General features: G+C 36.3%; 1 protein-coding gene across 4 annotated transcripts in view; it reads left to right on the top strand.

The window, feature by feature from the left end:
- The window catches only part of CAPRIN1 (cell cycle associated protein 1), a 40,685-nt gene that overhangs the window by 17,238 nt on the left and 9,680 nt on the right, over positions 1-13,767 (top strand). For all 4 annotated transcript variants that reach the window (XM_025878349.2, XM_073904782.1, XM_073904783.1 and 1 more), the window contains 11 exons: positions 2,419-2,657; positions 2,742-2,824; positions 5,557-5,694; positions 7,093-7,145; positions 7,223-7,309; positions 9,243-9,398; positions 9,482-9,590; positions 11,479-11,540; positions 12,024-12,134; positions 12,360-12,509; positions 13,417-13,567. In XM_025878349.2, the coding sequence (XP_025734134.1) occupies positions 2,419-2,657; positions 2,742-2,824; positions 5,557-5,694; positions 7,093-7,145; positions 7,223-7,309; positions 9,243-9,398; positions 9,482-9,590; positions 11,479-11,540; positions 12,024-12,134; positions 12,360-12,509; positions 13,417-13,567 (1,339 nt within the window). The remainder of the gene's footprint in view (positions 1-2,418; positions 2,658-2,741; positions 2,825-5,556; positions 5,695-7,092; positions 7,146-7,222; positions 7,310-9,242; positions 9,399-9,481; positions 9,591-11,478; positions 11,541-12,023; positions 12,135-12,359; positions 12,510-13,416; positions 13,568-13,767) is intronic.

Genomic DNA, 13,767 nt, shown 5'->3' with positions numbered 1-13,767 from the left:
GGGCTGGATCCCAGGACCACCCAGGCGCCCCTGCCGTACAGTTTAATAATGGAGTCAATCTAGGTGCCTGGGTGGCTCAGTCGTTAAGCGTCTGCCTTTGGCTCAGGCCAGGATGGAGTCCCGCATCGGGTTCCCTGCTCAGCAGGGAGTCTGCTTCTCCCTCTGACCTTCCTCCCTCTCATGCTCTCTCTCTCTACCATTCTCTCTCTCTCTCAATAAATAAATAACAATCTAAAAAAAAAATAGAAGCAATCTGTTTCTCAAGCTACTAACACCATGTAAGTGAAAAAAAAATACTTAGATTCTCCTTTGCTTCTAATTTAACAGTGATGTTTTCAGGAACTTTTCACTGGGCATTTAAATTTATTGGGAGTCTTTTTATTGAACTCTGATGCTTTATTGCACTGTCCCACAATTTTTAAACGCCTTCTTTGTTTTGCATTCAAGAGTTCTTGGGGCTCCTGGGTGGCTCAGTTCGTTAAGCGTCTGCTTTTGGGGTCCCGAGTCCCATTCCTGGCTCGGCGGGAAGCCTGCTTCTCCCTTTCCCCCCTACTCATGCTCTTGCACGCGCTCTCTCTCTCTCTCAAATTTAAAAAAAAAAAAGTTCTTTAACCTAGCTCCAGCCTACCTTTTCGAGTTTTCATATTCTTTCTTACTTGAATTACTCATTTTATCCAAAGTGGCATTCTTTATCTTCTTTCTTTTGCTTTCTTAATTTCACATTCCTGCGTCTCTTCCTATAATATTTCCTGCCTCTGGCTACTGGCTGCCTCTCTACCGTAAAATTGCACACACACACACACACACACACACACATACACACACACACACCCAGCCCCTGTTCCCCAATTAGATTGAAAGCTCATCTGTCTTAGGAGTAGATGTTACCTTCTGCCTGAAAGCTTTCTGTACTGCCCTAGCTTAGATTTCATCTCTCTGTTTGTATGTAGTATTCATTTGCTACTTACCGTTAAATATCATTTAATCTGCTACCCTCTCTGCTGCCATCATAGATTTGTCTTATTGCAGACTTCATTGTTCTCCTAGGTCTCTGTTCCCCATTTCTCCCTTTATTATACATTTCATATGTCTTTATTTGGTTTTCTCTGTCTCAGTTTATCCTGCTGAGGCTTGAGAAATGGGAGAAGTGGGAAGGAAAACACTTTCATGGCTCTTGAAAAGAGTGACCTTTCTTTAAAAGTCTGACCTTTCTTTGACCCCAAGCTGACACTATGCATGAGAAAAGAGAGACCTACTTGAGTTTGGTGGATGCTCTCCCTTTACCTTCCCAGGAAAGTTAAAAGACTAGCAGAAGGAAAAGAATAGTGGGGAAAAATATGTGTGTACTTAGCATATATCTCTCTTCTATCGCCACCTTCTTTTTCTCTGCCAGCATACCTTTATTCATAAAAACAAGTCAGTTTCTCTTCTTTTTATTATTGTTTTTAAGTAGCTTCCACATCCAGCATGGGGCTTGAACTCATGACACTGAGATCAAGAGTCGCATGCTTTACTGACTGAGCCAGCCACTATTAGTCACTATTTTCAATATGTTGGGATAATATAGTACTAGCAGTGGATTGTTGGGGGTGAGGAAGGCAGTGGTGGGTTGTAGCATCTCTTTGTGAGTCGATAGTAGGTATTTAAAGTGAAAAATTTGGACCATTTTTCCTAGAGGAGATGGATATAGGTAAGATTTTTTTTTTTATTGTTACTGTGTTTGGGTTTCTTTCTTTCTTTTTTTTTTTTTTTAAAGATTTTATTTATTTGACAGAGAGAGACACAGCGAGAGAGGGAACACAAGCAGGGGGAGTGGGAGAGGGAGAAGCAGGCTTCCTGCTGAGCAGGGAGCCCAATGTGGGGCTCAATCCCAGGACCCTGGGATCATGACCTGAACCGAAGGCAGATGCTTAACGACTGAGCCACCCAGGCGCCCCGGGTTTCTTTTTTAATTGACTCAGGGGCTTAATTAGAAATTTTAATTTTTATACTTTTTATTAGAAAAATGGCAAAACTAAAGAAAGGGATATATAATGAACACCCCTGTATCCATACTCAGCTTCTACAGTTTTCATCTCGTGGGCAGTCCTATTTCATATATACCCACACCTACTCCCTTGTTCCCTATCAGCTAGGTTACTTTGAAACAAATCCCAAATAATATCCTTTTATTGGTAACATTTCAGTAGTATAATACTTTATAGGAGAAGATGTGTTCTGAATTTCTAGCAACTGTTTAAAACATGATGCATTAAATATTAAACTTATTTGTAATTTGGGAATCATCATTTTGTATATCAGGGTCACATACTCATTGATTAAAATATATCTTATTTATATTGGACTTGAAATTGGTTGAACTAAATTAGGAATTTTGTGAAATTCATTTCAATGTCTTATGCTTACATTTTTATGCAGATTCAGAAAACAATAAAGAAGACAGCGCGTCGGGAGCAGCTTATGAGAGAAGAAGCAGAACAGAAACGTTTAAAAACTGTACTTGAGCTCCAGTATGTTTTGGACAAATTGGGAGATGATGAGGTGAGAACTGATCTGAAGCAAGGTTTGAATGGAGTGCCAATATTGTCTGAAGAGGAATTGTCATTGTTGGATGAATTCTACAAATTAGCAGACCCTGAACGGGACATGAGCTTGAGGTATAGTGGTATTTGATAGTAGAAACTTCTAAGTGCTGACTTGACAACTAAAAAGTAATTAATTAGCTTTTTAATTATTATAAGGTTGAATGAGCAGTATGAACATGCTTCCATTCACCTATGGGACTTACTGGAAGGAAAGGAAAAAGCTGTATGTGGAACAACCTGTGAGTATTATAATTTTTTATTTTGTAACTAAGAATCTTTAAAAATTAGTTTTCTTTTTAAAAGTAAATTGAAGAAATTTCAGAACTGTGTAAATAACATTCATCTACTGTTTACTTTTGGTTTATTTCCTTTTTTTTTGTTCTGTGTGTGTGTGTGTGTGTGTGTGTGTGTGTGTGTGCGTGCAAATCAGAAACACCAATCATAAATCTGTAGAGGTGGGAATCCTAACTTAACATGGTTTTGTTTATAACTTACTCTGCTTGAGGTGGACAGATTAACACCAGATACACTTTTCAGAGTTGTTGGTATTAGATAGGGACTTTTTTTTCCTTACTGGTGAAATTTTGTGAAAAATACTTACTGTACCTTGTATGTTTTACTCATGGTCCTTGCCTTCGTCTTTCTTTAGTTTTGTTTTAGACCTCAGCTAATTTGAGGATGTTAATTTTTTTGTATTTTTTTTAAACCTTAACCTCAAATGTGCATTGCATATTGATTTTAAAGAAAATAAAGGGCCATTTAAGCTTCACTACCTCAGTAAATTAGGAATTTTAGGTTCATTTCCTTAGTAAATAAGGGAATAGGTTCTTATCTTTGCTATTTATAAAGTTGATTAGGGAAGTAGATTTTGAACATATTAAGGTAAAAGTGTCTGTTTATACCTTATTTTTAGCTATTCGGTGAAAAATCGGATAAAAAGCTTTAACTGGCAAAACTATATGATGTAATTTGAGTGTATTTGCTTTAAGGAAATAGGTAAATCAAATATGAGGAACCAGCCTTTTTGTATCTCTTCATGTAAGAAATAATTTTCTTGGTTTGTTAACTTGTGTTGTTTACTGTGTTTCTTTGTAAAAAAATCATTTTGGCTTCTTAATTTTAGCTCTGCACCAAATATGTACTGAATTCATCAGTTCAAGTTTGAAGAGAAAAAAATCTCCGCATATGTATAAACTTGTTAGCTTGAAAAAATAGTTTTGGGTCAAACCTGATCATTACTGAGGAGTAACAAGAGTTAAATAAGCTTGTAGCTTATTTTGGTGTTACTTTCTACTAGTCTTATTCACTCGTCTTAGGAATGTAACATCTTTATTGCTAATGAAGAGGTACTAATGAACTCAAATTGGTGTTTTTATGTGCATTTCGTTTTCATGCATAAGTTTTTTAAAACAAATAGTTATTAGTTACGAGCCTCTGATGCAGAGGAAGGGAAAACATGAAATGTTCATTCAAAAAGTTGTTAGTTTTATTGTTAACAGGATTAACTTCATGATATTTTGATCCTGTCCTTGAAGTTTTATTTTTCTGTAAAGTGACCTACTAGGGAATACATTCTACAAACATTAAGTACATTCTACGTGTACTAAATATAAGGCCAGGAAATTTGAGATTAATTCTTGACACATACCTTCACCTGCTGTCCTGCCCCCTTATATCCAAGTGTACCAAATTCTGACAGTTTTGCCCTTTATTTTTTTATTTTTTTTTAAAGATTTTATTTATTTATTCATGAGAGACAGAGAGAGAGAGAGAGAAGCAGAGGGGAGAAGCAGGCTCCCAAGGAGCAGGGAGCCCGATGCGGGACTCGATCCCAGGACCCTGGGATCATGACCTGAGCCGAAGGCAGACGCCCAACCATCTGAGCCACTCAGGCGCCCCAGTTTTGCCCTTTAAATATCTTTTGAATCTATCTACTTCTTTTTCTCTTCCGCTTTTCTGCCTCTTTTCTAATGCAATCTCTTAACTGAATCCACCCTCCGCATCCCTCTTTAAATTCTTTTAATGGCTTTCTTTTAATTATATTTTACATATAGTTGTCTTTAACTTAAAGACCTTGCATGTTCTGGCCCTTACTAGGCTTGTCTTTTCTTTTTTCTTTTTTTGTATTTTATTTATTTATTTGAGAGAGAGAATGAGAGAGAGCGAGCACGAGATGGGGGAGGGTCAGAGGGAGAAGCAGACTCCCTGCTGAGCAGGGAGCCCGATGTAGGACTCGATCCCGGGACTCCAGGATCATGACCTGAGCCGAAGGCAGTCACTCAACCAACTGAGCCACCCAGGCGCCCTAGACTCGTCTTTTCTTTGTTTTTTCTTACTCCCTATGCCTCAGCCACAGCACATGCTTTCATTTTCTTGTGTTTGGCACCCTTTCTTTTTATACAGGGCTTTGTAAATGCTGTTGTCTCTGCCTTGAAACACTTCTCTCCTTTCTACTACTCACCTTCCGGATCGGTGCTCTTGTAGCACTTACACACGACAAAAGCCTCTTGTGTTTCTTCATGCCTAGGTCTAATCCATTTTACCTCTGTGTAGTACTTTTCACAGATGTGATTTTACTGTTTTTGTATCTGATAACTCTTCTCTATTGGAGTTTATAAACTTAGGGAGGGCAGATACTGTATCTTTTACAAATCTTGTTGTAGCCCCGTTGCCTATTGCATTGCCCAACATATAGGTAGGTGTTAAATACATACTAAATGAGTTAAATGATAGTTGTCAGCTTTTTGTTTTGAACTAACTTCCTATAAGTATATAAAGTTCAATACTAATAGGTTCTTATCTGTCATTCCACGATTCCTGTTGTTGGTGGACTTTGATGTTTTTTATATGTATGTTTCAGTAAGAGTTGATAAGGTTTTTTTCTTAGGGCAATATTTTGTAGCATGTTGAATCTTACTCAAGTCAGGCATCTTGAGATGGTCTAACATTGTAATTCATATTTAATTTTTAGATAAAGCTCTAAAGGAAATTGTTGAGCGTGTTTTCCAGTCAAACTACTTTGACAGCACTCACAACCACCAGAATGGGCTATGTGAGGAAGAAGAGGCAGCCTCAGCACCTACAGTTGAAGACCAGGTAGCTGAAGCTGGTAAGTACTTAGGGGGATATGAGCTTTAGTTTATAGTCCTGGCTTTACTTCTTTTGCCACAAGTTCAGGTTATACATTTACTTAGTTACATATGCACATTGAGGTTTTTAATGAAACTTTAAGCAAGACAAAATATTAAAACAATGTATATTAAGAGTTATTCCCAGAGGTATTAAATATCAGTCATTTAGGGGCACCTTGGTGGCTCAGTCCGTTGACGTCCCACTTTTGATTGCAGCTCAGGTCATGATCTCAGGGTTGTGAGATAGAGCCCCGCATCTGGCTCCATGCTAGGTGTGGAGCCTGTTGAAGATCCTCTCCGTCTCCCTCTCCCCCCTAAAAAAAGTATCATTTACTTACTGGTTTAAATGTTCAACTGGATCACTGTTAAGAACTGATACTTTTTTTTGTTGCAGTATTTCTGGGCTGGAGTATAGGTGAGGGGAAATGTTGTAGGGCTTTTTAAGTACATTGTGGCTGACATGCCCAGATTTATTGTTGTTTACCATGCTAATATGTGAAGTGAATAGCATGGGGGTACATGCACGCATGTGTGTGTGCGTGTCTGTTTTAAATGTTGGGGTGATTATAACTGTAATCTTGAACTATAACTCTTAATGGCAAGGGATCTTTTCCAATGAACTTTAACACCTAGCATAAACTAATAAGTAGGTAAGTATACTCACTAGGAGTACTTTTATGATAACTTAAGTTGATAAATAAAATTCTGAGTACCATTGGAAGCATTGTCAGAGCATAAATTTTGTAGTGGTTAAAAAGCACGGATTCTTGAATCAGACTGCCTGGATTGAAATCTTGGCTTTGACCCTCATTAGCTATGTAACTTTGGGCAAGTGACTGAATTTCTCTGTATCTCAGGTTCTCTATTTAGAAAGTAGTATGTGAAGTATGTATGTATATGGTATCTGGCACATAGTAAGCACTTCGTACAGTGTTATAAGGTTGAAACTAGAAGGGAAGATTGCACGTTGGTGGAATTTATTGTTTGCATATCAACATAAGGAAGTCTTCTCCCCACCTTTAACTACTTTCACCAACTGATTAAAATAGAGAGTAAGATTTTAATCTGTATGCTGCTTTATAATATTACTTCTTAAGGCTAGAGAGAGAAGTTTTAACTTAGCTCTTTATTGGCATTTTACCTAATCAGAAATACTCTTGAACCTAATTCATTCTGGAGTAAATGGTAAAGAAAACTCTTTCTAAATACATTATTGTAAGAATGATTAAAATACAGAAACTTACTGCTAACTATAACTTTGTAAATAAATTCTGGCTGTTTGATGGTAAACTGCTACCTTACTTGGAGTTTAAACGAACTGTTAATTTTCAAAAGCTTTTCTTACTCTTCATTTATATCCTCTCTTGACCTCTTAGAACCTGAGCCAGCAGAAGAATACACCGAACAAAGTGAAGTTGAATCAACAGAGGTATGATTTTTATTTAATGTTAGCTTTCTTTTTCTGCCTTTCAAGCAGAACTCTCAAACATTTACTTTGCTTTGCAGTATGTAAATAGACAATTTATGGCAGAAACACAGTTCAGCAGTGGAGAAAAGGAGCAGGTAGATGAGTGGACAGTTGAAACAGTTGAGGTAAGAGTTCTCTCGGTTACACGGTTGCTGTCTTTTGTTTTTATTAGTAATTTTTGGATCTCCTAAGAACAAATTAAGATTGTTAGTCTTTTGCATTTTTAGTACATTTACTATCATAACAAACTTATTAAACATAAGATCATTATGTTTAAAAGATAATTTATTTATACCTGTGAATATTTAGTAGAATCTTAGCTGATCCAGCTATAGAAAATTTATGTAAAGTTATTTGTGTGTAAGTTAGGGTTATTAAAGTACATGATTTGTGTGTTGTTGATACCAGGTTGCTCTATAAAAATCTGGGCACCCATATGGATAGCCTTCAGAAAAGGCCCACCTTCCAAGGGCTATGTTGGAGTGTCATCTTTTCCTCAATTGACATTACCTTTCTTCAGGTCCTCATGTCTATCTAGTTCAGGTGCCCCCTTCATATTTTTCTTTTCTCACTGCCCCCGGCCATTCTATTCAGTTTTATAGGTCAGTTATTAGAAGATTTAGTTTTAATTAAGTTACTTTTACTTGAAACTCTTGATGGTGCTGTGTTACCTATAAGATAAAATCAAAATGCCTTGCCAGGTTGGTCCTTGCCATCCTTTCCATCCTCTTTTAGGTTACTACTTTTATATATCTAAAGCACAGAAAAAATAGCTTTGAATAATACGCTTTTTTCTTTAATATTATTATTCCATCAAGAGCATTCTCCAAAGGTGTAATTGTATTAATACCTTTAGCTTTTTATTGATGTGCTAAAATGCACTCTTGATAGCTTGAGTAAAGAACTTGCCCTGTACTCTGGAAAGTTACCTAGTTTGGATGAAAACAGTGTCCCATGAAGCCCTAGCAAGACAGTATGTATTTGCTGAATTATGCAAGGCAGTTCAGAAATATTAGAGGAGCGTTAAAAGAACAATAGATATTGTAGAATGGTGATTTATATACAAGGTATGTAAACCTCCTGGGCCTTGACTAAGTAGATTTGACGTATGTTTTTAGGGGAGTGAGGTAATAGGTATATATTAGCATGGATATAGGTAGAAATGAATTATTAGCATATTTGTTTTATTGAACATTAGGGATGAAAAGTATATGTTGGCATAGTGGTAAAGTTTGGGAAGTAACAGTGCTTAGTGTAGTACTTTTTGCTTTTTATTGGGAGAGAAAAGTATATTATCATACTTAGTAATGTGCCAGTATAGTTTGTTCTTAAGTACTTGGTAGGTAGGGCCTTTCTAAAGGCTATCCAGATGGAATTCTAAGGAATTTTTTGAGCAACCTGATGTAGATGACACTTCAGTTGGTCTTCATAACAATTTAGGTAGTGATTATTATCTCATTATTGCTTAGAAGTAAGGTTATGATTTATCTGGGCTCACCAGGTATGACTTGCCCACGTTTAAAAGCCAGACAGAATGTAAATTTGATATAATAAAAATTAATGAGATTTCCCAGAAGAGCAGGGAATTACTAAATAATCAGAAATTATTAGAGCTAGGAAAAAGGTAGGTATAGTGAACTTTGGCTTTTGTAGCAAGTTAGATAAGGTGATAGGGCTTGATTCTATGGTATTGGCAGAGAGAATGAAATGGTAGGAACTCAAAGTTTGATGATAATAACTAACTTGAGTGCTGACTATCAGGTACTGAGATAAATACAGATTTAATTACTATAGAAGGCGTAGCAGTTGAAGCACGATACATTCTTGGTAATCTTTGAAAGCAGGTTATAAAGTAAATCTGAAATACTACATAGTGATCCTGTGGAATTGAGAACACTCTAGAAGTGATAGCACTGAATGTTAAATTTTAAATTTACGATTATGGTCAGTTTGAGTAACTGCATTAAAGTCTACTATTTTGTTTATAGTATACTGCCATATATGAATGGAGCTCTTGCATTCTCCCAGTCTGCATCCCTCCCTCTTTATCCCCTTTAGGTGGTAAATTCACTCCAGCAGCAACCTCAGGCTGCATCTCCTTCAGTACCAGAGCCCCACTCTTTGACTCCAGTGGCTCAGGCAGATCCCCTTGTGAGAAGACAGCGAGTCCAGGACCTTATGGCGCAAATGCAGGGGCCCTATAATTTCATACAGGTAGGTGCAGTTGAGTCAAACACTGACTGAAAGTTTAAGTGTTTACGTGATTTAATTTAATTCCATTATATCCTGACTTGCAGGATTCAATGCTGGATTTTGAAAACCAGACACTTGATCCTGCCATTGTATCTGCACAGCCTATGAATCCGACACAAAACATGGACATGCCTCAGCTGGTTTGCCCTCCGGGTTAGTAATGATATATTCTTACGTGTGAAATATAGGGGCCAGTGCTTTCAGTTTTGTAAAGCATATGAAAATTATTTCCTTTTAATGTTTGCTTAACTTTTGGATCTTGTGTCTTTTAATTTGATAAGAAATGTTTACTGTTTTTCCCTGTAATATGAATAACTGTAGTTCTGTTGCTTTTTTAAACCTTTTGTCACACATAGACTTAAGTACGTACAAATGTAGTTTGATGAGTTTCACAAACTGAACACACCAGCACCCAGAAATGGAATATTACCTGTACCTCAGAAGCCTTTCAGTCACTAGTTGCCCTCTCTTCCAGCCCTGTGGGAACTATTTCCTGATTTGTAACATTACAGACCAATTTTGCTTGTTACTGTAATTTATATAAATTAAATTTTGCTTGGCTTTTTAAATTTCAAAATTAAGCATAAAAATAATAGAGGAGTCTCTCTCAAGGATGCTTGCAGCTTTTTAGGAGAATTTCTGAACATTTTATTACCTAAATAAAGATGAGATGCAACAGTGAAGTGGTTAAGGGGATGTTTAAGAGGAAAGGTGAAGATAGGCCAAAAGACAGTTGAAGTTTCAAACTCCTGCTAATGTTACACCATTATTAGAAATAGCACTAAATAGAGTTGTTGGTGTCTTGTACTCCGTTACGTGGGCCATTTTTCTCCAGGACCATTAGTGATTTTGAGTGTTGGTTTTTTTCCCCAGAACATGTCATTATTAAGGGCACAAAAGTGGAACTATATTAAAAAAATTTATTTATTTATAAAAGAGAATCTTTTTTTTTTTTAAAGATTTTATTTATTTATTTGAGAGAGAGAATGAGAGAGAGAAAGCACATGAGAGGGGGGAGGGTCAGAGGGAGAAGCAGACTCCCTGCTGGGCAGGGAGCCCAGTGCGGGATTTGATCCCGGGACTCCAGGATCATGACCTGAGCCGAAGGCAGTTGCTTAACCAACTGAGCCACCCAGGCGCCCTAAAAAAACATTTAATGTCATAAAAATCTTCAGTGTCATAAAAGGAGTTGCTGAGAGAAAGCTTGTTTAATGACACCGTTGATTTGTCAAGATAGGATTTCTCCAAAGTGTAAAGGGAGCTCGTATCTCCAACATTTCTACCAAGAGTTAAAAAACAAATCCAGGTTAGGCCTTCTGGAAAGGAATCAAAGTTGATTTTCCAAGTTCTACCAGAGGAAGACTAACACACAGTTTTTATAGCTGGAAAGTTGTGCCAAAATCAACACATATAGCATTGATATAACCTGTAAGCCATTTAGATACTCAGTTAATGCTGAGTTTGTTAGCCTTTCTGATGAAAATGGGTGATTTCTAAATGACTAACCACAGATCCTGTATTTTTGATTCTTTAACCCGTGGTTGGGGAAGGGAGTAGAAGACTGATAAGAGTTGACAGTTTGAATATAGGTTTTTTTAAAGGTGTATTCTTATTTTTTCTTGTGAAAGCATTAAAGATTATATTGAAAGTTGATAATGTTAAAATATTCTTGAATATTGTCTATCTAAGGTGTTGAGTAAGGGTAATGCTACTTTGTAGTTACCACATTAAAAGGCTCTTTTTCATGGATAACTGTGGCATTGATTCTTGCCTGTTCTGCTCTGTACCTCTTTGTTAGTACTTTTTCACTGACGCCTTACTTCACCTTAGCAGAACTCAAAATGAAAGCCATTGTGAGAGTTGACTAATAATGATTACCAGGAAACCAAAATGCTCACTTGAAAGCTAAAGTCCTACCTATACTTTTCCAGTTTATTTTCATGATCACTAAAAAGTTTTTTTTAGAATTTGGCTATAGAAACTTTCTCCAAAGAAATTTGATTCCTGGGTAACAGTGGGGTTTTTTTGGTCAATTTTACAGTTCATTCTGAATCTAGACTTGCTCAGCCTAATCAAGTTCCTGTACAACCAGAAGCTACACAGGTAAGAGTGACAGAAATACTGCTGTAGGTTTGTTTTTAATCAGTTCTTGGGTCTCTTCCTTTAATTGGCTTTTGAAAGTCAGGTATGAATTTTATCATTATCTGAGTCTGAGGTGGGTAGTTCTCAGCCTTTATTTCCATGTTACATTTACTTTTGTTTTAATAACTTAAAAAACACTTTTTTTGTTAAGTCTCATGTTTATTAATAGTTTAATGAAGGAAGATGCCTTTTTATTTTGAACGGAGTAGAATTTGAGAAGACCTATTTAAATATTCTAAAATTTAGTGTAGATACTGCCATTTAGAAGCATTTGTTGGGGGACTTCATAACTGGACTTGGATTTATCTAACTTTCAGCTTTAATATTAGATGTATTTTTTGCAGTTGTTAGGTTTTATAGTCTCTTTAACAGGTATATCTGTTTCTTAGCCCTGTCTTAGAGTGTATAACAGAAAGCAGCTTTGATTGCTTTACTTCTGTGTAGGTTCCTTTGGTTTCATCCACAAGTGAGGGGTATACAGCATCTCAACCCTTGTACCAGCCTTCTCATGCTACAGAGCAGCGACCACAAAAGGAACCAATTGACCAGATTCAGGCAAGTTTCTGTTACTAGGTAACATAAACTTGATGAGGCACTTATTCATGAATTGGGCAGAGGTAAATATTGTGTTAATATTATGACTCTTTTTGGACCTAATGCATGCAATACAGTATTTTGCTTTTATGAAATAGTTGAATTTCTTAACATACTAAGTCTTGGATAATAGACTTGGCTAAATTTAGTTTACCACTAAAATGCATCTATTTATTTTGTGTTTAGGCAACAATCTCTTTAAATACAGACCAGACTACAGCATCATCATCCCTTCCGGCTGCTTCTCAGCCTCAGGTGTTCCAGGCTGGGACAAGCAAACCATTACATAGTAGTGGAATCAATGTAAATGCAGCTCCATTCCAATCCATGCAAACGGTAAGTAAATTAACTGAACTAACATTAAATGCCTAGTGTGTGCTATGATCATACCAGAGTGTCAACAAAAAAGTCTTCATTTAGCTTTGTGTTTGAGTTTGCATCTATCCAAACTGTGGAGTATATTTAATTGAAATAAACTCTAATATTTTCCTGTTCCCAGAGAGAACATTTGAGTCTTGGGAGTTAACGTGCTCACATCTTCCTTTTTTATAGTTTCATCTTTTTGGTTTGATTAACAAAAGTAAACATGCAGAAAAGTAGACTACTACGATATCTAAATATAAATCATTATCTAGATTTAACAATTGTCTACATTTTTCCATATTTGCTTAATCTTACTGAAGTTTCTCATAGTAAATTTCACATATTATAGTTCATTGTGGTTTTTCAGTAAGCATCTCTAAATTGCAGAATTTCTAGAAAATAATGAAAATACTGTAATTAATGGGATACAGCTAAATTGGTGGTCATGGTACAGTTCATAGAGTTAAATATTAAAATACTAACTTTTGGTTAAAATGTCACTAAAAATAAATAAGTGAATAAAATATTCAACTCAAAGTTAAATTTCATAGAATTAATTTCAGTAAGTGACATTGTATCAGTGGTTTGCATCCTTTAAAAAGCTTTCTTATTTATAATAGCATTTCTAAGGCTGCTGCTTTGTGTGTCTTTTTAGATTTTGATCCCCTCTTATGCTCTCCTTTAAGTGCTATGTGGTGTGTATGTGTGTATATAAATATATATATATATATAGAGAGAGAGAGAGAGAGAGAGTGTGTGTTTGAGACTTCGGTAATGCATTTACATTTGAGGTAAACCAGCATTGAGGTCTGCCTTGTTATAAGTAGGGAAATTATTAGCATAAAGGGATGAAGTAATCATTTACTTTATTTACTTACAGGTGTTCAATATGAATGCCCCAGTTCCTCCTGTTAATGAACCAGAAACTTTGAAACAGCAAAATCAGTACCAGGCCAGTTATAACCAGAGCTTTTCTAGTCAGCCTCACCAAGTAGAACAGACAGACCTTCAGCAAGAACAGCTTCAAACAGGTAGGAAAACCAGCGTCCCTTCCTTGGCTGCTTGCTTTCCAGCTGTTAGTGACAGTGTTAGGAGAGTTTAGACTTTAGAGTGTTAGTGTCCAAGAGTTTTTGTTTTAGTAGTAGACCTTATGGATTTTTCATTAAATTGATTCCATATTTATTGTATGTGAATTACCTGCACTTTTTTTGGAGGCCTTATACCAATTTTC

This window comes from Callorhinus ursinus, unplaced genomic scaffold (genome assembly GCF_003265705.2).
Source record: "Callorhinus ursinus isolate GAN/ISIS: 27379988/994484 unplaced genomic scaffold, GSC_fseal_2.0 scaffold21, whole genome shotgun sequence".
NCBI classification, from domain to species: domain Eukaryota; kingdom Metazoa; phylum Chordata; class Mammalia; order Carnivora; family Otariidae; genus Callorhinus; species Callorhinus ursinus.
The sequence above is the reverse complement of the archived record's forward strand: the minus strand, read 5'-3'. Positions and strand labels throughout refer to the sequence as shown.